This window comes from Paroedura picta, chromosome 2 (assembly GCF_049243985.1).
Source record: "Paroedura picta isolate Pp20150507F chromosome 2, Ppicta_v3.0, whole genome shotgun sequence".
Classification (NCBI taxonomy): domain Eukaryota; kingdom Metazoa; phylum Chordata; class Lepidosauria; order Squamata; family Gekkonidae; genus Paroedura; species Paroedura picta.
The window spans coordinates 130,474,984-130,501,667 of record NC_135370.1 but is presented as its reverse complement, the minus strand read 5'-3'; the positions used below and the strand labels follow the sequence as shown (position 1 = coordinate 130,501,667).

At 44.6% G+C, this 26,684-nt stretch overlaps 3 protein-coding genes across 4 annotated transcripts in view; 1 reads left to right on the top strand and 2 right to left on the bottom strand.

Moving 5' to 3' along the window:
* CDAN1 (codanin 1) overlaps positions 1–3,770 on the bottom strand; it is a 45,840-nt gene extending 42,070 nt beyond the window's left edge. The window contains exons 1-3 of the mRNA XM_077322738.1: positions 3,322–3,770; positions 1,486–2,186; positions 18–239 (exon numbers count right to left, since the gene is read on the bottom strand). Coding sequence (XP_077178853.1) covers positions 18–239; positions 1,486–2,186; positions 3,322–3,675 — 1,277 coding nt within the window. The 5' untranslated portion in view covers positions 3,676–3,770. The remainder of the gene's footprint in view (positions 1–17; positions 240–1,485; positions 2,187–3,321) is intronic.
* Positions 3,771–3,873: 103 nt separating this feature from the next.
* On the top strand, positions 3,874–8,390 carry LOC143830341 (uncharacterized). The gene is made up of 2 exons (XM_077322739.1): positions 3,874–4,526; positions 6,961–8,390. The coding sequence occupies exons 1-2, from the start codon at positions 4,079–4,081 to the stop codon at positions 7,608–7,610; spliced, it is 1,098 nt and encodes a 365-aa protein (XP_077178854.1). The 5' UTR covers positions 3,874–4,078; the 3' UTR covers positions 7,611–8,390.
* Positions 8,391–16,911: 8,521 nt separating this feature from the next.
* The window catches only part of TTBK2 (tau tubulin kinase 2), a 95,567-nt gene continuing 85,794 nt past the window's right edge, over positions 16,912–26,684 (bottom strand). For both annotated transcript variants that reach the window (XM_077322732.1, XM_077322733.1), the window contains one exon: positions 16,912–26,070. In XM_077322732.1, coding sequence (XP_077178847.1) covers positions 25,602–26,070 — 469 coding nt within the window. In that variant the 3' untranslated portion in view covers positions 16,912–25,601. The remainder of the gene's footprint in view (positions 26,071–26,684) is intronic.

The window sequence follows — 26,684 nt, the reverse complement described above, 5'->3', positions numbered from 1 at the left end:
CAAATTTCATAATGTACCGTTCCTTCTTCAGCATTTCTCTCTCTTCCTGAAGGCTGCCTAGAATGGAGGTAATGCTTGATCCCTGGGAGATAGGAAAGGCCTCAGGACTTGCTTCAGACTGAAACACAGAAATCGGAGACTGACCAACAGGTGTGGATGTGAAACACATCTTAGGCTTGGAGAGTGGTCTCTCAGTGCTCACTGGTGTAGGGTTGATCCTTCTTGATGGTTTTGTTTTCCTGAAAGGAGAATCAGTGAAGAGTTAAAAAAAAATGTTACAAAGAAAAATCACAACAGTCCGTTATTTCCTTCTTCCAAACACACTCTGCACTTGTGGATACTATTTTGAGCCACTTACTTTGACCAAACACACAAAATCAGAGATTGCAGAGATATATCAAGAAATAGTGTTACCAACTTGACCAAAGGTGTCAGAGCAATGTGAAGGCATAAGGGGGACAGTGTGGGATAGAGAAGGGGTCTGCCCCAGCACGTGCCCCCTGCACCCAATCTTTCCAGGTCAAAAGGTGGAAATTCCTGGGAAATTTTCAAAAATGTTTAAACTATATATTAAATATGTTCTTTCTTGAAATGATGAATGAAGTGTTTGTCAAATGAGTTTAATGCACTTTTAGCTGCCCCTTATTCTGTCCAAGTGATTTTCAATAACTATAATATGATAGAAAACAATCCTACTCTATTTGCTTATTACAGTTCCTTTATACTGTAGACACATAACTCTGAAATGCTCTTGTTTTTATCAGATTCCTACACTCTCGGCATCATGTAAAACAAACTAGTTATGTTTAGAAACTTACCCAACAAAGAAAAAAAAGCTATAATATGAAAGAGAAGAAAAGCTTATTAAGGACATGCATACCTTCAGTTATATGAAGTATATGTAGATAAACATAGATTTGTGGAGTGAGTGGGTGGGAGACAAACAATTATGAAATTCAACCCATAGCAAAATAGCATTAATCTGGTTAAATTTTATCATCAAAGCTTATAGTTCTGTTTGATTTTTAAAAATATTATCTGTCTAAAACTATCAGCCAAGGGAGCTTATAAATTATTAAAAACAATATAAAACATACATTAAAATCATATTTAAAAATCTTACTAAGAATAGATTAATGTTAAGCATGCTTGCTTAGAACCAAGGTTTATGTGAGTTTAAAGGGTGAGGAGGAGCAGAACACTATTTAAAATTCTGATATTTGGAAAAGATTGCAGCTGATTGGCAGGCAGAAGCATAGAAAGGAGAAATGGCAATCCAGGCTTCAGCACCTTATAAGAAGGGGCATCACATGCCCTGTAAGTCAACTGGTCACTGAGCCACTTCCCTGGCACAGTCAGGCTCTGGTGATTTTTAGCAGTACTACTTGCCCCCTCCAATTAATCACTATATTATGCAAAGCTGAAAAATTATTTTTAACGTTAAAAATTCAAAAAGGAAAACGTGAGTTTTACTCTACCACTTACTTTGTTGTTCCAGCAGCATTCATGGGTGGAAACTGTTCCATGTCATTTAGGTTAAGCTGATCAAGAGGGGAGCTGGTAGCAACGGGACTCTCTTCACTCTGTTTCCTCTGCCCTGATGAACCCATAGATGAGCTGTCATTCTTCCTTTCGTCATTTACGTTCCATCCTAGCTCTTGTACCACTGGTTGAACAGAAGCACTTAAAGAATTGTTACCTTTTCTTCTGCCTCGCCTTGGAGCGCCAGCAACAAAAAAATTCCCCAAACTTGCTTTTTGACCTGAGCGTCTTTCACTGCGATGAAACACAGCGCCTGAACCAAAGTTTGGGCTGCTAGGATCCAAATTTGGGGAATCACTGCAGGAACCTGATAAACTTGATCCAGTATAAACAGACCCATGAGACTCTGAAGCAGAAACAGTCGTACTGAGAGGAGACAAGCTGTCATTAGTTGCATCGCAAAAAAGCTTCACTCGGCTGCTACTAGAACCAGTTGTGCTATTAGTTCTCCTTTCAGGTCCAGTCCTTTGGTTCCTATATCCAGAAGAATTTCCAAGGGCCTTGGACTTTGGCGTTTTAGCCGGGGTGGAAGGCCCATTAGTCAATATCTGACTGGTCTGTTCCCTTAAGTAATTCAGCAAAAAAGGCACAAAGTCTTTCTGAAGTAAACCGAGTACAGACAGCTTGGGGTGAACTTGGCTTTCCTGCACAAAACATAAACTATGTTCAGATTTATTTTTAATATTTGAAGAAACAGTATTTCTTTTAAAATGTGTGCATCTGGACAAAAATCCAATTTCTAAATATTGAAATTGAAATCAAACAGTAGACCCTTTTGAATGGCCTAAACTGGGAGCTTATCCATAGAATTTCCAGCATTATGTTTGATTTGGTCGAAGACATAAGGATGTGAAGATGAGAGTAGTATATTGAGTGGTTTAAGAGTGGGAAACTCTAATCCAGAGAACCTGAGTTCATTCCCCACTCTTCTTCCATATGCAGTCAGCTGGGTGACCTTGAGCTAGTCAGTTTCCTTAGAGTTGGTTTGATTCAAATGAGTAGCCCTGTTGGTCTGAAGTAGCACAATAAAATCAGAGTCCAGTAGCACCTTTAAGACCAACCAAGATTTATTCAAGGCGTGAGCTTTCGAGTGCAAGCACTCTTCCTCAGACTAAGAACTGACCATCATGACAGCCCCACCTACCTCACAGGATGTCTGCTGTGAGGAGAGGAAGGGAAAGGTGTTTGTAAGCCGCTCTGGGACTCCTTCAGAGAGTGAAAAAGCAGGGCACACATCTGTTCACAGATGCCCCCCCTCAAAAGCGCTACTCGGTTTTGAGGGAAAGCAAATTAAGTATAGGACCGCCTTGCCAGACGGCTCCTCGAAACGACATTTTAGTCGTTCCCACGGCCTGCGAAATGCAAGAGCGAACTTACTGGGACTAAACTCAAGGTGCCGTCCTGCGCCGCGCAAGATCGGGCACTGTCCCTGAAGCGGCTACTCCTTGCTGCCTCGTCCGTCGCTTGAGCTTTTGGGCAGTCGGGAGCTCTGAAGTTCAGGGACAGACTCCCATCGCGGGCGGGGGAAGGGTCCGGCGGGGACTCCCTGAACGCTCTCCGGAGCCCACCCAGTCTAGGCCTAAGACTGCAACTCTTCCGGGGCTTCCCCTCTAGGCGGGATCCGACCAAGGAGCCAGAAAGGGGGAGGGGGGGCTCCGAGGGACTGCTTCTCTCCCGCCACAAGCTCGGAGGGCGGCGGAGGAACTTGACTGCCCTCCAAAGTTCCCGCCCAAAGAGAAAAACGACGAGGCTACAATGGGGGGGGGGGCTGCGCGTTACCTGCTCGGCGCAGGAGCTCCGGCTCGCCTTGAGCCACCTCACCACGGCGCCGGCCGCCACCTCCTCCCGCAGCACCAGCTCCAACACAGCCTCCATCCCCAGCTCCTTGAAGGGCCCTTCGGATCCCGGCCTCTGAGCAGGCGCACGAGACATGCTGCCCAAAGCGGCAGGGCGGGCCCTGAGGTTCCCTCTGACTCCGGGCCAGAACGCCGCTCGCCGCAGGGGGCGGCAGCAGCAGCAGCAGCAGAGACCCGGGGGGGGGGGCGGAGGGGGAGCGCACTGCCCTCGGAAGGCGGGATTGGGAACCAGAGCGGCGCGCTCGCGCAGACGCAGTTTTTGGCCACGCGCCTGCATGGGCGTCCCCGGGAGCGCTCAGCCTCCCTCCCGCGGGGCAAAAGGGGCGGGGACTGGGGCGCCCATTCGCCGAGGGAGGGGCGTGGCCGCGCCTTCCCGGGCCGAGGGGGCGGGGCGGGGATTCCTCGCGGAGCGGCTCCCGGGCTGCGGGTGGGCGGGGCTTGCGGGACGGCGTCAGGCTGCGAGGGAGGCGGGGCCCGCGGGGAGAGCGATTCCCCTCTTCGCCCTCCCCCCTCCCCCCCTGTCAACAAGCGGGGCGCCTGCGCCGGGATTTGCGCGTCTTTTCCTCTCATGCGCGGTATTTGCTTCCCGAGCAGGGCCCGGGGCTTGGCCTAGAGCCGGCCGGCGCGGCACAATAAGCGGGCTGGGCCGCCCCCTGCGCCGACTCTGCGGGCCGCCCGGGATGGCCGAAGACTCGCCCAAGCGGCGCAAGGCCAATTTCAACGAGGCGGAGACGGAGGTGCTGATCGAGCAGGTGCTGAAGCACGAGCAGGTGCTCTTCGCCGCCGGGCCGGGCCGGGCCTCCCCGGGCCAGAAGCGCCGCGTGTGGGAGCTGATCCGGCACAAGGTGAACCCGGTGGCCGCCTGTCCGCGCGAGGTGGAGGACCTCAAGAAGCGCTGGCGGGACCTCAAGCGCCGCGACCGCAGCAAGCTGTGCCGCATCACCCAAGGCCCCGGCGGGCCCCTGCCCCACCCGGCCGCGCTCGGCCTCCTCCTGCCCCCCGACGACGGCTCGCCGCCCGACCTCCTCCGCTCCTACGGCCCCGGGATGCCCGCCGCCCCCGACGCCCTGCCCATCGCCGGAGGCATCGACACGCTGGACCTGCCCGGCGCTTCCGCCCCCGACGGCGGTGAGCGGGACGCGGCGGAGGGCGGGAGGGCACCGCTTTCTCGGGCAGCCTCGCTCGACGCTTCTCCCGCCCGCTTCTCCGGAGGCGACAGCGCGTCCCTCGGAAGCCCCGGGGCCCCTTTCTCTTGCGGCGCCTCCTTCTCCACGCAGCCGCGCTTGCTGAAGGGGAAAGTCGCATCCCGGCGCCAAGCGGTGTGCGCTGAGAGTGCCGCCGGCCCGGCCCGGTGAATGGGTTCCTTCGAAGTGAGCCTCGCCAAGGGGAGAGATCCCACTCCAGAGGAACCCCGTGCACCACCCCACCCCGCCCCCTTCGATTTGCTAGTCAAGGTTTAGGAGAGGCAAAGGCAAAAGACATGCATTGTAGCAGGTAGAAAGGAATCCTTAAACCAACCACCCATCTCTCTGTCACTTGGCTTTCAGAATGAGATACCTTGCCCATCCTGGGAAACAGCAGTGTTTCGAAAACTTGGTTAATCACTTACTTAGCAGTTTTCCCATTTCAAGGATCTTCTTAGCTCATTTGTTGCAAAGTAAATGTGGAACTTTTAGGAGCTTATCAGTTCAAGGATGCTTCCAGTGCCAGATTGCCACTTAAGTGCAGGATTGAAAATGCTCCCTCAGTCTCCCTAAAAAAGCCGGGGGGGGGGGGGGGGGCTTCAGTGTAGATTGTCACTAGCCTGTGGACCAGGGGTAGTCAAACTGCGGCCCTCCAGAGGTCCATGGACTACAATTCCCAGGAGCCCCCTGCCAGCATTCGCTGGCAGGGGGCTCTTGGGAGCTGTAGTCCATGGACATCTGGAGGGCCGCAGTTTGACTACCCCTGCTGTGGACAATCAGTGTATAGAATTGCTTGGGTGCTGTGTGATATAACCAATCTAGTCACATCTGTACCCTTCAACAATCTCTAAGTGGTAAACATGGAGTTATCCCACTAGAGTCCCAAGCCACTGTTACAGAAGTTGAGACCATACTTTTGTTTATGTTGCTGATTCCTTCATCCCACAGATAAGATTTGTGTTTGGTTCTTGCTACTTAAAACCAGGGACAATTAAAAATGGTACTCATTTATTGCATTTAAGAAAGTACATGGCCATTCTAAGGAAATTTAGACAGCCATTGTTCCTGTAGACAAGAGGTTTGGTAATACACTTAGTTTATCTAAATCAGATATTTGAATTCATGTTGTACATAAAAATATTAAACTAGAATACTTACAAATTGCTTAGAATAAAGTTTATTTTTTAAAATGTGAGAAAAAAGAGTAGACTTGCATCTAATTACTTGTACAGTGAACAAGACAGAGTGTTATGTACAGTGAGGAAAAGAACCAACATTAAATTTTACTTGTAGTCAAACTGTCCCTCATCAAAACGGTACAATATAAGATGTGCAAACACAGTTTTCAGTAGCTTTCAAGTTCCCCAGTACTGCAACTCTGTCACAGGTATACTATCAGTGTAAATGTGATTGGAAAATTAGTTAGTGTGTGTGTTAAAAAAGCTCACTGTTGACTTTATACAGTGCAAGTGTTGTCTCACTTGCCATATACAAGTAGTGAAAGAACTGTTTAAAATAGGGATGTGTGCTTTAAAAATTACCAGTATAATTCTCTTTTGGAAACCTGGGAAGGACATGATTAATACTTTCATTACATATTGGGGGTAATAGAAAATCATGCTGAGAACAGTTTCTGTTCTAATATTAGGAAAAAATGGCTAGTCAAAAAATCAAGCGTCAATATTCTTTGGGGATTAAAAACATTAAAACACTTTTTGGAGTGTCTGCAGGAGGGCAGAGGCCAAGTCTACTGCCTATTGAAACAGAAGCCTTTTTTAATGTTTAAAGGACCGGTACACTATCTATAGTAAGGCCTCCAAGCCCAAATCTGGATATTTTAGTTATTAATCAAGAGTGAAATTCCTGAATCAGAAAATATCAGGAGTGCTTTATGTAGTATTGGATATTGTTTATCTGCTACTAGAAATAGTTGGCATTTTATATGATAGGCAGTATCCAATTGCATACCCCTAATTTAGAAGAAGAGTTGGTTTTTAACCTCACTTTTCACTACCTGGAGGAGTCTCAAAGAAGCTTACCTTCCCTTCCTCTCCCCAGAACAGGCACCCTTTGAGATAGACACCTCTGTGAAAACAGCTCTAACAAGACTGTGACTAGCCCAAGATGAAAAGCTGCTATTCTTAACCACTACACCAAGTGGTTTTCTATTCTTAGCCCCCAATTCAAGATTGGTCTATTTTCCCCCTAGTGGGCATATGTTTAATATTACCAGAATCTCAGTGGAAACTGAGGAAATGTAGTAAATAACATTGTCTCAAGTGCAATACAACCAATCTTTTATACAGTTGCAGTTTGATGTTGAGTCTACAAAGCTGCTGAAATCTGAACTTTGTCCTTGTTCTTTCGTCTTGTCTTAGGTTTTACAGAAGATCCTGGTCCATCCCACCAAACGTGTCTAGAGAAGGTAAATCTGAAAGAAGAGATAGTGGTGAAGGTAGTAGAGCCAGAAGAAAGCTCCGAGGACATGGCCGTGGTTCCTCCCAGCCAGGACCAACTTCCTTTTTTAGGAATTCCAAATGGAGGCCCTTGTGGGAAAGTAAAAGCCAAAACAAAAACTCAGCCCCAGCTGGATCCAAATGAAATTACAGAGGAGGATCTATTGCAGATCCAGCAGAACCAGCTGCATGTCATCCAGTCGGGCTTTGATAGTATCAACCACAATCTTCGGCTGCTGCAGCAAGGCATGCAAGACCTCAACAATAGCCTCAGCATCATGGCACATACGTTAGTGGCGATCAAAAATGTCTATGTGAAAAATAACGCTGGCCCAACCGCATTTGCTACTGTAGCTACTCAAACCACAGCAGGGTACCTGAGTCCCGGGTCCCCCTTGGTTGAGGACAGAGTCAGAGTTCCAGTGGCAGGAAATAGTAGCAGAAGTAGCAGTTGCAGTTCCAGCTCTATGTCACAAGAACCAGGCCCATCAGAATTTCCAAGGCCCCCACATAGACCTATTAAGAAGGAACATCCAAATGGCTGCTACTATTTCTGTTTTGCAGATGTCTGAGACTTTGATACCTGAAGAAACCCATGGTGATTAAGAGAGGCTGTTTTGTATTCTTCTCCAATAATTCATGATGGAACAGACTTGTCTAGCTGTTCTCTAGAATGTTGAATACTCAAGATCTCCACTCCTATTGAAGACACGTCATGTGTAAGAGGTGTAGCTACAACTCTTAGAGCCTAGTCCTGTGCACATTTACTGAGAAGTCCCACCGAGTTCAGCAGGACAAAATCCCAAACAAGAGTATAGAATTGCAGTAATTATTGCGTAGCTTTTGCAGTTGGTTGACTGATGCCTTGAATATTGCATCTCCCTTAGTCTCACATGTTTCCACATGGGGAAGAGAGAAAATTTGACTCACCTGGCTCTTCCTGGTATTAAGCTGATCTTTAAAAGTGACAAGAGTATGAAAACGTAACAGCAATATCTGGTGCAGAATATCATACAAAATGGGGGGTTTAGTAATCCAAACTGCAGATTAGTGCAATTTAGTACTTTATTGTACTTTGGTTAAAATAAATACTACTATTAGAAAGATGTTTGGGTCAATAAAAAAAGCATATGAAGTTTAGCTACTCTATAGGATATGAATAGAGGTAACTGAGCTATGAGCCAAACGCTTGTAAGTTATCCCGGGTTGCTCTTACTTATTGCTCATGTTCAGCTCCTTCCCAATAAATCGTACCTGCAAATAAAGAAAACAAAACCACTGCTCATAATCTGGAGAATGGGGGGAAAGACTGCCTTTTGTTGCATAATTAAAAATGATTTGCCAAAAATTGATTCTGATGAGTTATGTTATCTTTTTGATATTCAGAAATCTTGGAAAATCTCACCACCACAAGGGTATATCTTTTGATGCATATCAAAAACACATTTCAGATGTACTACATCTAAATTTCTTTCCAAGCTGCAAGACATAGCATCTTAAAGCCTGTATTTTAATTAATTTTAATAAAGTCCATCCTTTAGATTTGATAGCCTACAAATAATTGAACTGCACTTCATGGCTATAAATATGGGAATGGAAAGAAGCAAGCATCTTTCTTTGTGTTGGCCACTATGTAAATGAAGGGCACCTTTCTGTGGCTATAGAGCTATATCTCTATACCTTACACATTATTTGACATACTAGATTTCAAGCCCATTTTAAATTTAAATAAAATGGGCGCTAGATGGGCTGGGGGGGAGAGCCCGTCCCCCGCAGAAGCCGGAGGGAAAAGGGGGGCTGGGAAAGGAGGCTTCTGTCAGGGCGGAGATCTCCCTCGCGGGTGTGAGGGAGAGCTCAGCCCCGGCAGAAGCCGGAGGGAAAAGGGGGGCTGGGAAAGGGGGCTTCTGTCGGGGCGGAGATCTCCCTCGCGGGTGCGAGGGAGAGCTCAGCCCCGGCAGAAGCCGGAGGGAAAAGGGGGGCTGGGAAAGGGGGCTTCTGTCGGGGCGGAGATCTCCCTCGCGGGTGCGAGGGAGAGCTCAGCCCCGGCAGAAGCTGGAGGGAAAAGGGGGGCTGGGAAAGGGGGCTTCTGTCGGGGCGGAGATCTCCCTCGCGGGTGCGAGGGAGAGCTCAGCCCCGGCAGAAGCCGGAGGGAAAAGGGAGGCTGGGAAAGGAGGCTTCTGTCGGGGCGGAGATCTCCGTCGCGGGTGCGAGGGAGAGCTCAGCCCCGGCAGAAGCCGGAGCGAAAAGGGGGGCTGGGAAGGGAGGCTCCCGCCCCCCCACCCTCCCCAAAGGCTCCCACGGCGTCCTGTCGGCCCCGGGAGCGGGCTCGCCGGGCGAGGCCGCAGCCAGGGCCGACAGAAGGCCGGCTCCCACCACCCCGACCCTCCCCCAGCGGCGAACGGCGTTCTCTGGGCCTCCGGAGCGCCCTCGCTACCGCGAGGGCGCTCCGGACGCCCAGAGAAGGCCGGCTCCCACCACCCCGACCCTCCCCCAGCGGCGAACGGCGTTCTCTGGGCCTCCGGAGCGCCCTCGCTACCGCGAGGGCGCTCCGGACGCCCAGAGAAGGCCGGCTCCCACCACCCCCACCCTCCCCCAGCGGCGAACGGCGTTCTCTGGGCCTCCGGAGCGCCCTCGCTACCGCGAGGGCGCTCCGGACGCCCAGAGAAGGCCGGCTCCCACCACCCCCACCCTCCCCCAGCGGCGAACGGCGTTCTCTGGGCCTCCGGAGCGCCCTCGCTACCGCGAGGGCGCTCCGGACGCCCAGAGAAGGCCGGCTCCCACCACCCCGACCCTCCCCCAGCGGCGAACGGCGTTCTCTGGGCCTCCGGAGCGCCCTCGCTACCGCGAGGGCGCTCCGGACGCCCAGAGAAGGCCGGCTCCCACCACCCCGACCCTCCCCCAGCGGCGAACGGCGTTCTCTGGGCCTCCGGAGCGCCCTCGCTACCGCGAGGGCGCTCCGGACGCCCAGAGAAGGCCGGCTCCCACCACCCCCACCCTCCCCCAGCGGCGAACGGCGTTCTCTGGGCCTCCGGAGCGCCCTCGCTACCGCGAGGGCGCTCCGGACGCCCAGAGAAGGCCGGCTCCCACCACCCCCACCCTCCCCCAGCGGCGAACGGCGTTCTCTGGGCCTCCGGAGCGCCCTCGCTACCGCGAGGGCGCTCCGGACGCCCAGAGAAGGCCGGCTCCCACCACCCCGACCCTCCCCCAGCGGCGAACGGCGTTCTCTGGGCCTCCGGAGCGCCCTCGCTACCGCGAGGGCGCTCCGGACGCCCAGAGAAGGCCGGCTCCCACCACCCCCACCCTCCCCCAGCGGCGAACGGCGTTCTCTGGGCCTCCGGAGCGCCCTCGCTACCGCGAGGGCGCTCCGGACGCCCAGAGAAGGCCGGCTCCCACCACCCCCACCCTCCCCCAGCGGCGAACGGCGTTCTCTGGGCCTCCGGAGCGCCCTCGCTACCGCGAGGGCGCTCCGGACGCCCAGAGAAGGCCGGCTCCCACCACCCTGACCCTCCCCCAGCGGCGAACGGCGTTCTCTGGGCCTCCGGAGCGCCCTCGCTACCGCGAGGGCGCTCCGGACGCCCAGAGAAGGCCGGCTCCCACCACCCCCACCCTCCCCCAGCGGCGAACGGCGTTCTCTGGGCCTCCGGAGCGCCCAGAGAAGGCCGGCTCCCACCACCCCCACCCTCCCCCAGCGGCGAACGGCCCCCGAAGCGCTTACCTGTCGCTGTGCGGGTGAAGCAGGGAATGGGGAGCCGCGCTTCGCGCAGCTCCCCATTGCCTGCTTCGGGCGGGATGGACACTTGGAGGGGCCAATCAGGAGCCGCTTCGCGGCTCCTGATTGGCCCCTCCGAGTTTTTATCCCGGACCGGTCCCGCCCTAACTCCTCCCCACTACCCCTTACTCCTTTATACAGTCCGTGGCGCCACGGGCTGTGTACAGATGTGACTTCAAGACAGCATCAGACTATTGAGGGGGGAAAGTTTCTGTTCTATGCATTTCATCACATGGAAGAATCAAGGCATTTGAAGAATTTTACTAAAATGCCAAATGAAATGTTATACTTCTCACAAGTCTTATATGTTGCCAGCTGTAAAGAGAAAGTTCATTTTGAAGTATGTATGTCTTTTGCTTTTAAAGTCCAGATGTGTAATGTTCTGTTTCCAAAGAGGAAAAAACTACAAAGAAGCCAGCATCATCTGAGGTAGTGGGAGACATCTGATAATCTAACCAGCTAAGAAAGCATGCTGTCTCTGTGACCGGGGTTCAGGAATGGAGAAATGCCCTCAAGAGGGCAGTGAGAGAAAGGGCAGTTATGAGATCCAAATATAGTATACATTGCCTTGAAGTAATTCCAGTATTTATCTTTCAACAGACATTTAGCAGCAGGTATCCTCACTTCAAGAGCCTCTTGTGGCGCAGAGTGGTAAGCGGTAGAAATGCTGTCTGAAGCTGTCTGCCCATGAGGTTGGGAGTTCAATCCCAGCAATCGGCTCAAGGTCGACTCAGCCTTCCATCCTTCCGAGGTCGGTAAAATGAGTACCCAGCTTACTGGGGGGTAAACGGTAATGACTGGGGAAGGCACTGGCAAACCACCCCGTATTGAGTCTGCCATGAAAACGCTAGAGGGCGTCACCCCAAGGGTCAGACATGACCCGGTGCTTGCATAGGGGATACCTTTACCTTTTTTTATCCTCACTTCATTTATAACTTTTTTCCTAATACTAAACATTCAGCAAGGCAGGAGCTTAAATTTTAATATTGTCAAATATTGTACGATGTTTACAGATTAACAGAGAAACCTACACAGGCAAATGATTTGCCATAAAATTATTACTCATGTAAATTAGCTGTGTTCTGGATGCAAAAATTATTGTCATGTTGGTTGTATTTTCTCTTGTTTTATGCAGCTCTTTTAACCCACTACCTCTTCTCTCTTACCCAAATCTATGTGAAATAGTATAAACTATAGGATCAGTTAAATATTGTGGGAAAGACTAAAAATGTGGCATCTTTAGCATATAGTACACAGTTTATGAATTGAATATATGAGTACTGCAGGATCCATTTTGCTCTTCAAGGAATAATCTTCCCTTTAACAAAATTTGTTTTGCAGCTAAGACGATGCTCTCCTTAAAACTGGAGGCAATTGGTCCTGAGTGGGGGGGATCTCCCACCAATAGGAAAGGCAGTCTGGGGGATCTGCCTGGCAACTGCTGACCAACCCAAACTGCCTTTTTTTGTTGATGAAATAAACAGGTGCATGGGTGCACACTTGCTCCTTGCTTCTCATCCTCGTATGCATCCTTCTCCCAGTCAAGTGCCGCCCCCCTCTTCCTCCTCTGGTGTTTACCTCTCTCGGAGGAGAAGGATACCAGTATGTCCAGGCAGCAGCAGCAACTCCTGGTGCCAGCTCCTCAAGCGCCAGGCAATCCCGTGTCGCCTGTCTCAGCCTGCTTCTGCTTCACCTCCACTGCTGCTGGCCACCTTGGCCTCGCCGCCTCCCCTGCTCCACATAGTTGCCATAACAGCCCGTGTCAGTGGTATCACCCTGGCCCTGTTCCCTCTCAGCAGCAGCACAGCTCTCAACAAACATGAGAAGGACCTCAAGTGACTCTACCCGGCTGCGGATGACCAGAGGATGCCACTGCCTTGCTCCTGGAGTCCAAGGGACACATTCATCTACATCAGCTTCTCACAGAACAGCCTGTACATCCACTACAACAAGGCCACGGTAACTCAAAAAATGCTGTTTCTGTTCAAGCTACTCACCCCATACCTTCTGCTTGTGGCATCCTTAAATCTCAGTAGGGTGCAATACCTCAAAGTCCCCTCTCCAAAGCAGCTGATTTCTACAGTTTGTAGAGGAGCTCTAATTTGAGGAGATCTTTAGCCCCCCTGGAAGTTGGCTACCCCTGAATTGGGCTTCAGATGGTTTGGGCTTCAGACGGTGCAATGCTTCACAATCCACCCTCCAAAGCAGCCCTTTTCCACCACTGAGCTGATCTTTATAGATGGGAGATGAGCAGGTTGTGATGACGTGCATGTTTGTGTGGATGACATTTCCCTGGCAAAACCCACACCAGAAAGGCGCTCATTGCCTTTTAGGGTGCAACGGGCTTTAGTATTAGTGCTGTTACTACATGGTGATGGAAAGTGATCAAGTCGCAACCGACTCATGGGTGACCCTGTATGGCAGATGTGTCAAATTCATCTGTTAGAAAGGTAGGATCTGACATAAATGTCACCTTGTCAGGTCAGGCCATGGATGCCATAAATGTAACATGAAAGACCATATAAACTTTATAAAAATGACAATAGTGGGTTGAATAACGATAGCTGGCTTGAGACATGTTGAACTGGAACATATGGAAACATAAATGTACTTTTAAATAGCTAGCCATCTACTTGCAGTCATTAAACCGTGCAATCCAATCCATGTAGATCTAAATAAGTCTTTTGAAAGAAAATGATAGGCACAATATAAGCCAAAATAACTTATTTTTAATTCTCCTTTCCCCTTATCCCCAAATATCTCTTTGCTGCACCTCTTCCTTTGAATGTGTATGTGATAAAGTCTCAGAGTAAACAGTGAACTAGGGCAATCTTAAATTGTAAATTGTGCTTATCCTCCCTTTGAAGAAGTGTGCGTGCACATGGCAGCTTATACCTGGAAGAAAACTTTGTTCCTCCCCCTTCCTTTTCTCCCCAAAGGATGGGGTGGGAGAGGAGACCTCAGCCAATGCCCAGCTCTCCCATGTGAGCTGGGCAAAAGCAAGTTGTGACACAGTGGCAGCTCAGGAGATGGAAGCAGGAGAGACCCACTTGTTCAAGGGCTGGATATCAGCCATGCAAGGGCTGGTTCTGGCAAGCAGCCATATGTTTGACATCCCTGCTAGGGTTTTCAAGGCAAGGCACATATTTAGAGTGGTTTGCCATTGTCTGCCTCCAAGTCAGGACCCTTATATTCCTTGAAGATCCCCCATCCAAATATTAACAGGAGCAGGCCTTGCTTAGCTTTCAACATCTGACAAGACTGAGCTATCCCGACCATTTCTGCACTGGAGGTTTCACGCTGGCCTGCTAGCTGGAGTTTGAATTGGAGCAGGTTGCCCCAACTCTTCCTGTTCCCAGATGGGGAAATATTTGGCCTGGTACGCCACATCTACCCCAGATTTGTGCTCCCACATGGGAGCTGGGGCAGTGAAGTTCCAAGTGCAGAAATGGCCAGGACAGGTCCATACAGATTTGTTGCAGAGGGAAAGACTTTCATGGTTACATTCTGACAGAATTAATCTGAAGAAGTGATTTAATGTATGTTGTGAACAATGTTCTGCCATTGGATTATCATAGATTCCATTGCATACTTGTGAGTCTGGATTCTCCATTGCAATAGCATAAACGTTTGCTATGTAGACCAGAAAGTAACCCTAACAGATGATTCAGCATAGTTAACAGCATTTCTTTCAATAGAGTATATGACTGTAGTAAGGGGTTTAAAAAGCAGTGAAAGACTAGACTGAATTTCAAGCTACAAACAAGATTTGCAGGAAACATAACGCTAGGACCAATATCATAATGAATAGCACTAGATTCTGGGAATATTCCTGGAGACTGACAAATGAAATCCAGTAAAGTAAGTAAATGAATATTTACTTATTTACAACCTGTCTTTCTTGTTGAGATTCAAGGTACAGAAGAAATAGCAGAATACAGGAAAGACATCAGTCAGCAGTTCTGTCACTGTTCCCAGCTCCCTAGGCTCAGCCTTGCAATTTTCACCTTCATGTCCAATACAGATTAGATTTGATTGATTTCTTTTCCTGATGTTTTTGTATTCCTCCTGGTCATGATGTTTACTGAATATTTGTGTTCCTAATTTAGCTGGCAAGTCTAGTCCCTTCTGGATTTTTTTTTTAGTCTATCTGATCATCTCCTCCATGCACCACCCATTATTTTGAGTCAGGGAAAATATTGTATGGAAAACCAATGCTATCTGAGAGGCTGTTCAAACAGTATTTTGCTCCTAAGATTTTACCAAGGGAGAAATGGGGAATACATTTATCTCCTGCTCTTCATATTTATTTTATTGTTATTCTTGGATTTATATCCCACCCTTTCCAGCATTGCCAGCTCAGGGCACCTTCCAAAATAGGATAAAACAATACAACAATAAATTATAACAATTGTTAAAAACTATTTGAAACATTTTTAAAACAGACATACAATCTGATGCATGGGCAGCCAGAACAGTCATAGCATCTTGGTTTCTCCAGGGGAAGGTACATATGTGGGGGGCCCAAATAATGTTCAATTATATCATCTTGATGTTCATTGGCCCCAACCAAATGCTTGGCGGAAGAGCTCCATTTTACAGGCCCTGCAGAACTGGTTTAGTTCCATCAGGCCAACTCTTCCGGGAGTTCATTCCACTAGGTGATGGCCAGGACTGAAAAGGCCCTGGCTCTGGTTGAGGCCAGATGTACCTCTTTTGGGCCAGGGATTACCAATTTATTCTTATTGGATGATCTTAAGGTCCTTTGGGGGACATAGGCAGCCAAGTGGTCTCTCAGGTATGCCAGGCCCTGACCGTGAATAGCCTTAAAGGTTAACACCAATGCCCTGCAGCAGTATTCATATAACAGTAGAGCTGTAAGAATATGAACCAGAGACAACTTATATTTTAACAAGGAATCTTTCTAACCCTCATCTTGTATGTGAAACTGGGCCACTGTCAGTAATCAACAGCCTAGGCACAAGTTGTTTAATACGAAACAGCTGATTAATTGAACAAAAGACCAATAATTATTGGTTATTAAAACAATCTAAGAGTTTTGTGCTTATGCCTCTGTATAAAAAATTGAGGTTCATACTCTATGCTGCCCTCACTATGGCCCATTATGCACGGCCGCCGAAACGGCGATTTCAGGTCACATGGAAAACGCGGAGGGGGAAGAAGCGAAGCAAACCGCTTATGCACGGGGTGGGACGCAACGGCAGCAAAACCCAGAGTAACTGATTATGCATGCGGCGATCCCGGCGCCGCTTCTGGTTGCGCCCCGGTCACTCGAAAGCTGTGCTTTCTTCCGTGTTTCGCTAATGCGGCTTTTTCAGCAGCATGCACCGAAGCTGCAGCCGGTTGCAGCCAGCACCGTGCGTTATCGGTGATTTTAGTCGCTGCCGTTCCACCCCGAATCTGCGCTATTCCCCCCGTGCATAATGGGCCCATATGATCAAGAATTTTATGTAGCTCAAAAGTTTTGTGTATCTTTAATCAACAAGGTTTTTCTGTAATAAAACAAGCATAATGCTTAGCAAAGAGAGACATCTTGGTGTAGTGGTTAAGAACAGCAGCCACTAATCCAGAGAACAGGGTTTGGTTCTCCACTCCTCCCCACACAACCAGCTGGGTGACCTTGGGCCAGTCATAGTTCTCTCAGAGCTCTCTCAGCCCCACCTACCTCACAGCATGTCTGTTGTCCGTAGAGGAAGGACAGGCAATTATAAGCCACTTTGAGACTTTCAGGTAGTAGAGGGGTACAAAAAAAACCAGTTGCTCTTCTTCCAATGCACAAAAAAGTTCTGTTTTTATAAGTGCAACATTAGCTGACTGCAAAAGCAGGAAATAAAGCAGGCAAAAATGTCTACCTTTATTTGGGTACTGTAAAGACATATATTAAACTGCAGTATTTGTCCTCAACATTTCAAAGCAGACCATTTGCATATAAGCATCACTGTCTTCAACACCAAACCTCCATTTTCAAGGAAACATATTTGTTATCAGCATCCACAGTGAAGTATAATAAAGCAACATGTTTCCAGGAACAGTATTTTTGGCAGAATTCTTTAAAGGATAATATGACAAACACAGTGAAAATATTGTTTGCATGCTGAATGATTTTTATTTAGAACCAGTTTATAAAAATAAAATACAAAATAATTTGAAAACAACTTAAAACATTTACAAAGCTTTGATATGATACAAATGGGGAAAATAAATAACTATACCTTTATGTACAAATTACTGTTACAAAGACACTTGCTGTTCAGCCAATATCTCACATTCTTCAATGCCTAAGCAAAATTATAAATTAATTGAAAAATCTAATTTGAATTTTGGAAAGAAAACTATTGGAATACTTAATGATACTAAGTTAACCTTCTGGATCAAGTTTCTACCTAAACTCATCATCATAAATGTTATCCTTATGCGGAATATTTTAGTAAATATTTAATTATTTTAAATATTATTAAATGATTTCATATTACTAGCTCACAGTTTCAGAGGTCACTCCTTGTTTCAAAGCATTTTTCCTTTATTTTGGGGAACTAGTAGAGTAGTAAGAAGGGGAATCCAAATATAAAACATGATCAGTAAGAAAGCAGAAGTTTGGAGGAGTCAGAGATTAATTTTCATGTCAAGAATAGCATACAGTAGAGCTTGGAGGACTACCCATATGCAGTGATCTCTTCAGGATTTGCCCATTAGGTTGCATCCTATTGCTTAGTTAAAGATAGTGTGTTCCTTTAGCACAAGGTGCATTCTGCTTGGTCAGACACACTCTGCACTGGCAGGGTAGGCCTCCTTTAACCGAGTTGAGTGGTAGGATACAACCCAGTGTCATTTTAAGAGGGCAGCCTTTCATCAACTACCCGTAATCATTAATGTCTGCCATAGAAGTGAGGCAGGACAGACTTCTTACTCACAGATTTGAGATCTCATCTATCCCTTTCAGCCTTGGATTTAAAGGGATTTGGGGGGCACACTGACCATTTAACAGCTTCTGATATGCATGTGTCAAATTCTACTGAGTCTGCACTGGACGACAGTGATCTTAGTTACCAGCAACAACAAATTACACCACAGAACTCAAGTATTAATTTTTAAAGAGAGAAATCTTACAAAATGCAACTATCATTTGTCTTTTACTCCATCTCTATGCACTAATTCGACAAACTGCCAATGAGAGTTTTGCCTGCTGGATAACAGAATGTACCCATAAGCAGCAGAAAACAAAGTTAACAAGCTCTGAATTACACCTAAAATGTAAGATTTCTAAATCCACATATACTGAAGTACCAGAATCTCTTTTGCTGAATGGGCATTCCAATTAAAGCATGCTCTAATGTTTTACTGCTGTCTCCAGTATTAAGATGGAATGATAACCTAAACTCCTGAGTCTAAGAAACTATATAGAAGTTTTAAATATAATAGAGCACACTACAACTCTCTCTGCAATGTTATCACACTAGTTAACATTTGCTTATGTCCAATTATTGCAGAAGGGGACAAGTCTCTTCCTTTATCTACAAGCAAGCCACGAAGAGCTTCATAAAAAGCCAGCCTATGCAGGAGAAGCTATACTGTAAGATTTTCTAGCACTAGGGGTTGGCCTATTTTTACTAGACATTTTGTTACTAGAAAGAACAGACATCCAAAACATTGTAAAAAGTAAAAAACAGCATTCACTAAATAAACAAAAAAGACCAACACACAATAAACTTCTATATATACACAGCTTGCTGTGATTAGAATTATATGAATGAATACTGTATAGGCAACATAGTTGTATAATACCACGTAATTAGTGTTGTTCTCTTTCCATGCCAAATACATTCAGTGCAAGAGATCTTCAATTGGATCTCATTATGTTTTAATTTTTGCTTAGAAGCTGGGTAGAGGGTTCCAAACTGAAAAAATGGCCCCAGAGCAAGAGGGATTAGCCTTCCTTCGATGCATCTTTCCCTATATAAATTACCCTGATAATTGAATGTTTTCCTCAACAAAGCAAACAGTGGCTGGTTTGGGGGCATTTTAGACTGGGATCAGTTGGGAATAGCTAACTGCCAACTCTTTCCCCAGACACAAACGGGATACATGGTAATTACAATAAGCAGACATTAGCCTACACAGAGCTTCTCCTACCCCTTTCCCCAGTGCCATTCCTTCAATCCAATCTGAGCACATATTGCAGTTGCTTTTAAGTAAAATTAGATGTTAGTAGATGTAATCACCAATTTCCCATGGAGATTGGTCTTTACTCAATTTATTTACTAAAGACGATTTCTGCTGAATTGTGAAGATTCCTCTGATACAGAAGACCAGAAATATGGAGAATTGTGTATAATGTCTACAGTCCGTGCATGTGTAAACACACACACACATATCTCTCTCATACACTTCACAATGAATCAGCAGACTGAGTGTGTATGTGAATATTTTATTCATTCAATTTCTATACCATCTCTCACTATGACATCTTGAGGTGATATAAATATCAAATACCCAGTTTAAGGCCCAAATCCATTCAGCCCACTAATTTTTTAACTTACATAACTGATTGGCAGAAAGAGCAGGCAGCACAAGCAAGAACCAAAAGGATAAAATTTCCTTTGCCATGTCCTCACCTTTTATTTTGAAACAACAGAAGGCACCATTCCATAAATTCACAGAACTGTGGGCAGCCTAAATAGTTAAGAGATGATCAACCAATGCAATTTCTTTAGCCCTCTCTTCCAAATCACAGTAGGCCAATGTATCGATATCTGCAGCTTTCTGAAACCACAGATATATTCAGGTATTCCTTCAAACACATCCTCACTAGTCTTGGATGCCTTTTATGCTGATGCAGAGGCTGCCGTGGGGCAGGTACCATGTTGGATCCTCTTACTAGTTTTCCAGGTTAAACAAGAGAAAATTTGGAGAAGTCATTACAACTTACATATAAGATACTTGCTTTTAGGACCCCTCACCGCCCTCCCAAATAGATAGCCCAAGAATCCAGGAGAGTTACCTATCCTCTGTGCAAGGATGGTAAGGAGAGTTCTGTACCAATTGACCTGGAAGATTGGGCTTCCCTTAATGCAAATACAAAACTAGATATCTACAGAAAATGGAATAGCAGCATATTAGTTTTGGAATAGTAGCGTGTAACTTATGGGCTCAAGAGTCTGCAAAATGCTCTCCACCTTTATTTCTCAGTGATGTCAATGGGAGGTTATGGACTCTTCTTTAGTTTGCAGGGCTGAGCCTATAAAAGCAGCAAGATCATTTTATCCTTCATCTATGCCATTAAGCCAATAGTTATTACATTGTACTGGAAATTTTCTTTCAGAAAATTCATTTTCAGCAAATTAAAAAAATGTGCAAACAATATTTTCTTTAAACTAAAGAAAGATTTAAAACTGCAGGCACAGTTCTCATATCAGACTACTAGCATATATCTACATTCTGATGCCTATGTTATCAGAGTTAGTGTCCTTTATTTTCCAGATTTAATGGAAGATTATCACTGCATCCAGAAGAATGTATTGCTTGTATTTGTTTCAGGGCAGCATTCGCTACCATGCAGCATCACAGAAGCACCACTTCTTCCTTGGTTTCAAACAAAACTGAGATCAACAGGGAAATGAGTTATAAAAATTTGGTGTGACTATTTATTTGACCAATTATGAGCACTTTCAAATTTTAAGACTAAAGTTTCATAGTTAAATTAGAACCATTAAGAATAGACAGGACTTTTTAATTGGACTTTGTGAAAACAGAGTTCATTCAGTTAGGTGTAGTCAATAAATTATATTAAACAAAGAGGGAGCATTAAAAATATTTCCACATAAACCTGTGCCAGTTAAAATCAAAGATGGTTTGCATTAAAATGCCAAATTCAGAGGTTCTTCTTTTCCTGTTACAGTTCCCAAACATAGATTTAAAATCCTCTTCGTTTCACTTTCCATAGACAGTGCATGAGCATCATCAGAATACAAAGTTTATTGTCACCCATGCAAAAGCCGCTACAGTTACTATAATTTCTAGCTGCATTCTCTTCCCACATGACTAAGTTACACTGCTGGCTTAGAAGTTTTACATGATGCAGGAGCCAGAGTTGTGGGCTAGCATTCTGCCAGCCATTCAAAAATATTATTAAAGAAAATAAGAGCAGGGATTGCCTGTAAGAGTAGAAGATCCTTCAATGTTAGTCATCAATTCTGTTGTTCAATGTGTGAACTGCACACCATAATAAAGCAACTCCCGAAATGATACATGCTTTACAAGTGCAAAAATTCTATAAAGAACTCTTTGACAAGAACCATACAAGCTTCCTGGATAAAGGGAGACCCCAATAAAGCCACAAAGATCTACAGCTCAGTTGTAACAGTTTAGAGAAGCTATACATCTGTAACTTTTATCATTATTTGTTCATAGAGTTCTCTCAGGAATAAGTATAAAACTATATTTAAGAATGGATAGGGTGCAGGAGCCTATAGGAATAGTGTATGACTGGCAAAATACCCACTTGTATGGGAAAACACTTGACTCATCAGAAAGAATTATGCAACTGTTGCTCATTCTGCCTCAATACAAGGAGAAATTTTTCAGTTTTTCAAATACAACCACATTCATGCCTATTCATTATGGTTTTATCTTAACTTTCCATTCAAGATTTATTTTCAAGACAAAACAGATCAATAATTAGAATTTTCATAAAGTTACTGTTTTAGTTGCTTGACTAGGGCCTTGCTCCTATGTAGCTAAAGCTGTTGTAATAATTTATTTTGCAATACCTTTTGAGTTTACTTCCTGCACTGGCAAAAGTTATGCAGAAACCAATGAAAGAAACGGAGAAACAAACCACAGCTTAAGACAGAGTTGATAGTAGTCCTCTATGCTATTTTAAAGCTTCATTAGTAAACCAATGGCTTTTTAATCACTATAAGAGCAGTGTTTGGCAAAATGACTCAGTCAAAAAACAATTTTAACAGCCAATGTATTAAAATACACAGGGCTGATCTTATGCCTTCCACAACTGCCATCTAGTATGGCCTATTTCTTTTTGCACTCTAACAGTATGGAAAGAAATATAAACATATTTCAAAATAATAATATTGTTGAGACATAAATTTAGAGTACACGAAGTATGTACAACAATATTTTCTACAACATTCTTTTAAAGTCAATGCATAGGATAGATATTCATTGGTCCCTGACAGAAAAGCAGGAAAATAAATATTTGGAGCTATTCATCTCCCTACATGCACATTCTTAAATACTGATACTCTTGGCATGTTCATATGAGAGAGCTCCTCCAGGACTCCGGTGTAACCTAATTTCCTTGGATTCAGTGTAAAAATAGAAATATTGCAATTTAAATTGGTCATAAGTAAAGGAAAAGGTTGATCAATTTTCTAAAAAGGACCTAGGTAAATCAATGCTATACCCTTGAAACACATCAAATAAAGATAGAATATTCATTCAGCTTTTTCAGAGTAGGTTTACCTCCTCATTGGGATTAAGCATTTCATATGAACACACTTTTCAAGAGAAATCCAACAGGTTTTCATAACATTGTTTAAAAATGCACTTGTATAGGACAGGCTTCAAAGGACCCCAGTAAGTGATCTTCAGAAATCAGAGGAGAAGGAATAATTGGATAAATGAGAAAATTCAAATTTCTTTGAGGCACCTTCATCTTCCTTCTGTAGCCTTTAACACCCTCCCAAAAAGTACTCAAGGGGATCAAGGAGACTTTCAGCTCCTTATGAAGGGGTAAATGCAGGGCATAGGTATTTTAATTTATATAAAGAAGGAATGGCATGGGATATGGTCAGTGGACTGAAACTGTATGGGGAATTCTGATGAATTCATATTCCATCCCCATTGAATGCAATGCCTTCTACTCTTACTAGCAGCTGTTTAGTTACACCACTTTATATCACATTAATTCCTTAGGTATTTGTCACTGTCTAGTGTCACAAGGAACAATTGAACCTGGAAATTTCTCATTATGGAATGGAAGGATGTGAGGCAAGGTGAAAAGATAACATCATGGTCACACATCCTATCTGGCAATCAAAGACACAGTTTGTCAAATGTCTTCAATGTCATTCCAAAAATTACAAATACAGTAACAAAGCTGATACAAAACAGTTGCAGAACAATTATCACTTTTCCATCCTGAACTCAGACATGAAAAGTATTCAGCTTTGTGCATGCCAGGAAATGGGAGCTGCAAGGCTATGTTCAGGCACGCAAATGAAAAAGCACTGCATTGTTTGTGGTCCATAACATTACAAATGGAAAATGAGAAACAGTAAGGAAGTATATAGAAGCATATATATATATTTATAAATATTTATAATTATAATATATAATTTACCATGCAGTTATTAGTATTGCACCTATTATACAATATAATACAACAGATCTTTTAAATCATACAGTATGAGAAACAGCAGGTAAGCTCACCCTATTGCATTCCTCTGTAGTGTTTGAAACCTGAATGCAGCTAAGGTTCCACACTGTGCTACATTACTTATGGGGAACAATGCACACCTTTAGAAGTAAAAAAAAATTCAACACATTCTGATGAAACAGGTGATTTTCAGTGCAGCTTCAATGAAGCATCAGAAATGCATTAGCTCAGAGATAAAGTATTCCCTTTTCTATCCAAAGATACTATTTTGGCAGCAATGGGGGGGGGGCAAAGTTTTTTTTTTTTTTTAAGTATGCTGGCTACAGGCACAGAACTATAACAAGCAGATCAGCAGTTGTAAAAATTCCACCCCCACCCACCAATATACAGGGGCCCTGTATCCAACCATGCAATTATAAAGACTTAAAAAGCACTTGAGTTTTCTTTCTGGGGGCTGCAATTTCTGCACTTCTGCAGCCCACTGATCTTCTCCCCAACTTATTCTTAAGGGGTCAGAAAACATCAGAAACATCAGAAACATCATGGACGACTAAGAGGAAGCTTGTAGTGAGAGGGTGATAATTAGCAGAAATCACTAAATTCCCTTAGGCAAACCTAGATGCCCCTAAATCTTGGGAATATGTGGCTGGATACAGGCCAGTATTCCCTAAAACAAGTACCAATTTATGGAGGGAGCTGTATTCATTTAAAAATATTCCTTTTAATTCTTTTAATCCATTGTCCATTTCTGGATGTAGCAAAGGAAGTTGTTCCTACAAGCATTATACAATGAAGCTTAGGTATATTTTGGAAAAGCTACTAGCCATTGACTTTATTCAGGTATTTTGGGGCAGTGAAAGACAACCCTAGAACAAGACTCCACATTATAATGTCCCTAAATGCAACCATACTTGAGAGTAGGAACATACAAAACCCATATTGAAAGAAAGCCACAGAAATATTGGATACCAGTCTCTAAAATGTATGTATGACAGCTTGATCAGACATTCAGTAGCCAAATGTGCAAACGGAGGGAAAGGGCAGGCACATGCATTCTTTCACTACAATATATGTTTAGAGACACTGACCTATGAGGAATAACCCCTTCAGTTGCCTCATAAATTTTAATATCAAATACTCTCCCAGTTTCTGAAAAACAAATTAAAAAAAGAATTCTGCCTTTCTAGTCATCTACATGTCCTGTAGTCATCTTTTAAGCAGATTAAAGCTCCTAGATTTCAATTCTCAAGTAAAAAGTCCAAGTGTGTAAACATTTCTACTCTTCTTCAGCACAGAACAACATTACAAATAAGGTTAATGGACTCATCCCTGATGAGTAAATCTGGTCAGCTTTAGCAATGGCTCTCTTTTATATCCTGAGAAGCTTTTGTACTCTCCAACAAATGTCGCACCTGCAGGATTTCTTCAGGGTCCAAGCTCTCCTCTTTTTCTTCTTCAATTCAGGCTGTGACTATTATCCCTATTATTTATTATATATATATGACAGAGCTCTAGAGGGAAATGCCATGGCTCCAACAACTAACACAAAGACAAAGAATCAAGTTGACTTAGGCTCAGGGCCTGAACAGCAGCTAAGAGATTAAGGGCCAATAAATGTGAATACACAAAATCATTTGCAGAAAATCTTAACAATGATGGCTGCAGCCTTGCGTGCACTTACATAAGTTTTATGTCCACTGGTTTCAATGAATGTATATGCATTAACTGTGCACAGAGTTGTATCCCATGTCAAATATTTTGAAATTAAAAAAACCCGGTATTTGTGTTAACTGCTTGCTTTAAAAGGAGGAAAACAGAAACCATGACAGAACAAAGAACAACTTGGAAACAGATATATGAAGCCCAACATTAAAAATACAGACATCTAAGAATATTGCTGTTCCAAACAATGTGCTTTTTAAAAACTCTACAAACACACAGCTGAGTAATACCTCAGATGTAATGGCGTCATGGTGAAACTTAATTGTTTCAGGTTCTGTAACATTCCTTGAGAAAAAAGCCTTAAATAATTAGGCTGTGTACTCTTAATAAGCAACAATAACAACAACAAAACCCACCTTACCATTAAAAAAAACAAACCACTCATCTCAGGGACAGTATTTTTTGTGAATGTTTCACACATCTTGGACAATCTGGATACTCCATCCCTGCCCTTTAAACCTCCCTGATCTGCTTGTTGCCTGGCCATTCACATACCAAGTGGGCCTTATAAATAATTGATCACAGAGTTGCTTTTCTTTGAAAGTCAGGATGAACACTGATTTTGAAGATTTTTTTCTTTGTTTAAATACACAGTACACAGACACAACATGCATCAGATTAAGAAAGGGGGCTTTGACACCAGACAAAACTCAGTTCCTATCTGCTAAGTTTACTGGTTGATTTGGTCTTCCCTGTGGGTGATTTAATGTTAGAGGAGTGGTGGCAGGATCCACTAGAACCTTTCAGACCATTCTTGCTAGATTTGTTGTAGCAGTGTTCTTGTTGGCAGGATCTCCTAGATGATGACGAGCCTGAAAGACTAGGAGGGGATTTACTCCTTCCAAGATGGGGAGATGAACTCCTCTGGTCATGGTGAGGCCGCCCACTCCGGGATGGTGAGGAACTGGCAGTACGGGGCAAAGAAGAGCTCCTAGGTGAGGCACTGGGACTGCGTCTGGGAATGACTGGGCTTTTGGGTGGTGTTTTGGGGCTATGCGGAGATCCTGGACTCTTACACTGAGAAGAGCTCCTTGGTTTTTGAGATCCATTCTGAAGGATTTGAGCCAGACGAGAGATCAGGTCTGAATCTGAGCTGCTGCTTCCTAGTACTTTGTATCTGCGCAACCTTGGAAAAAAATGGAAATGGGTTATTTCTACATCCTTTTCTCCTGTTAACATGATATTACAGTACAAATAAATTGTGTGCTATATTCAGGAATTAGTCAGTCTATAGCAGGGTGCAGAACTTGGTATATAACACTCAATTTGGCCTTCCTTATTCTAACAAATGTTGATATAAAACTTGAGATGATACAGAATACAGCTACTGTTGCCTGGAGTAAAAAAATATAAACATAACCAAAGGCCATAGCAGAATATTTAAAAGAAATCTTAATGTGTGTGGCACAAGCAGCCAAGGCTATATCATCCCTTTTTCGGGTATCTGAAAAACTATTACCTATTCATTATTTGTATACCTTTCTTTCTCCTTACCCTGCATCCCTATGTCATTTAGTACAGATACATTTATAGTGCAGGCTTGTTGAGTTGTACAATTATGAAAGATTCTAAGACATGCAAAGGTTTAGCTCATACATATAAGCCATTTATTCTATCAAAAGTTTTTTGTAAGCCATGCAAAAAAAATGCAAACAGAATGATTTTTCCCCCCTTCACTATCAGTATCATAAGACAGTATCAATGTGCAGTACAGGCTGAATTGAAACTATACTACATAAA

Excerpts from the sequence above, each read along its gene's own strand:
- LOC143830341 (XM_077322739.1), top strand. The coding sequence starts at position 4,079 with ATGGCCGAAGACTCGCCCAAGCGGCGCAAGGCCAATTTCAACGAGGCG. Across the intron at positions 4,527-6,960 it reads CGCTTCCGCCCCCGACGGCG|GTTTTACAGAAGATCCTGGT; the intron begins GTGAGCGGGACG and ends GTCTTGTCTTAG.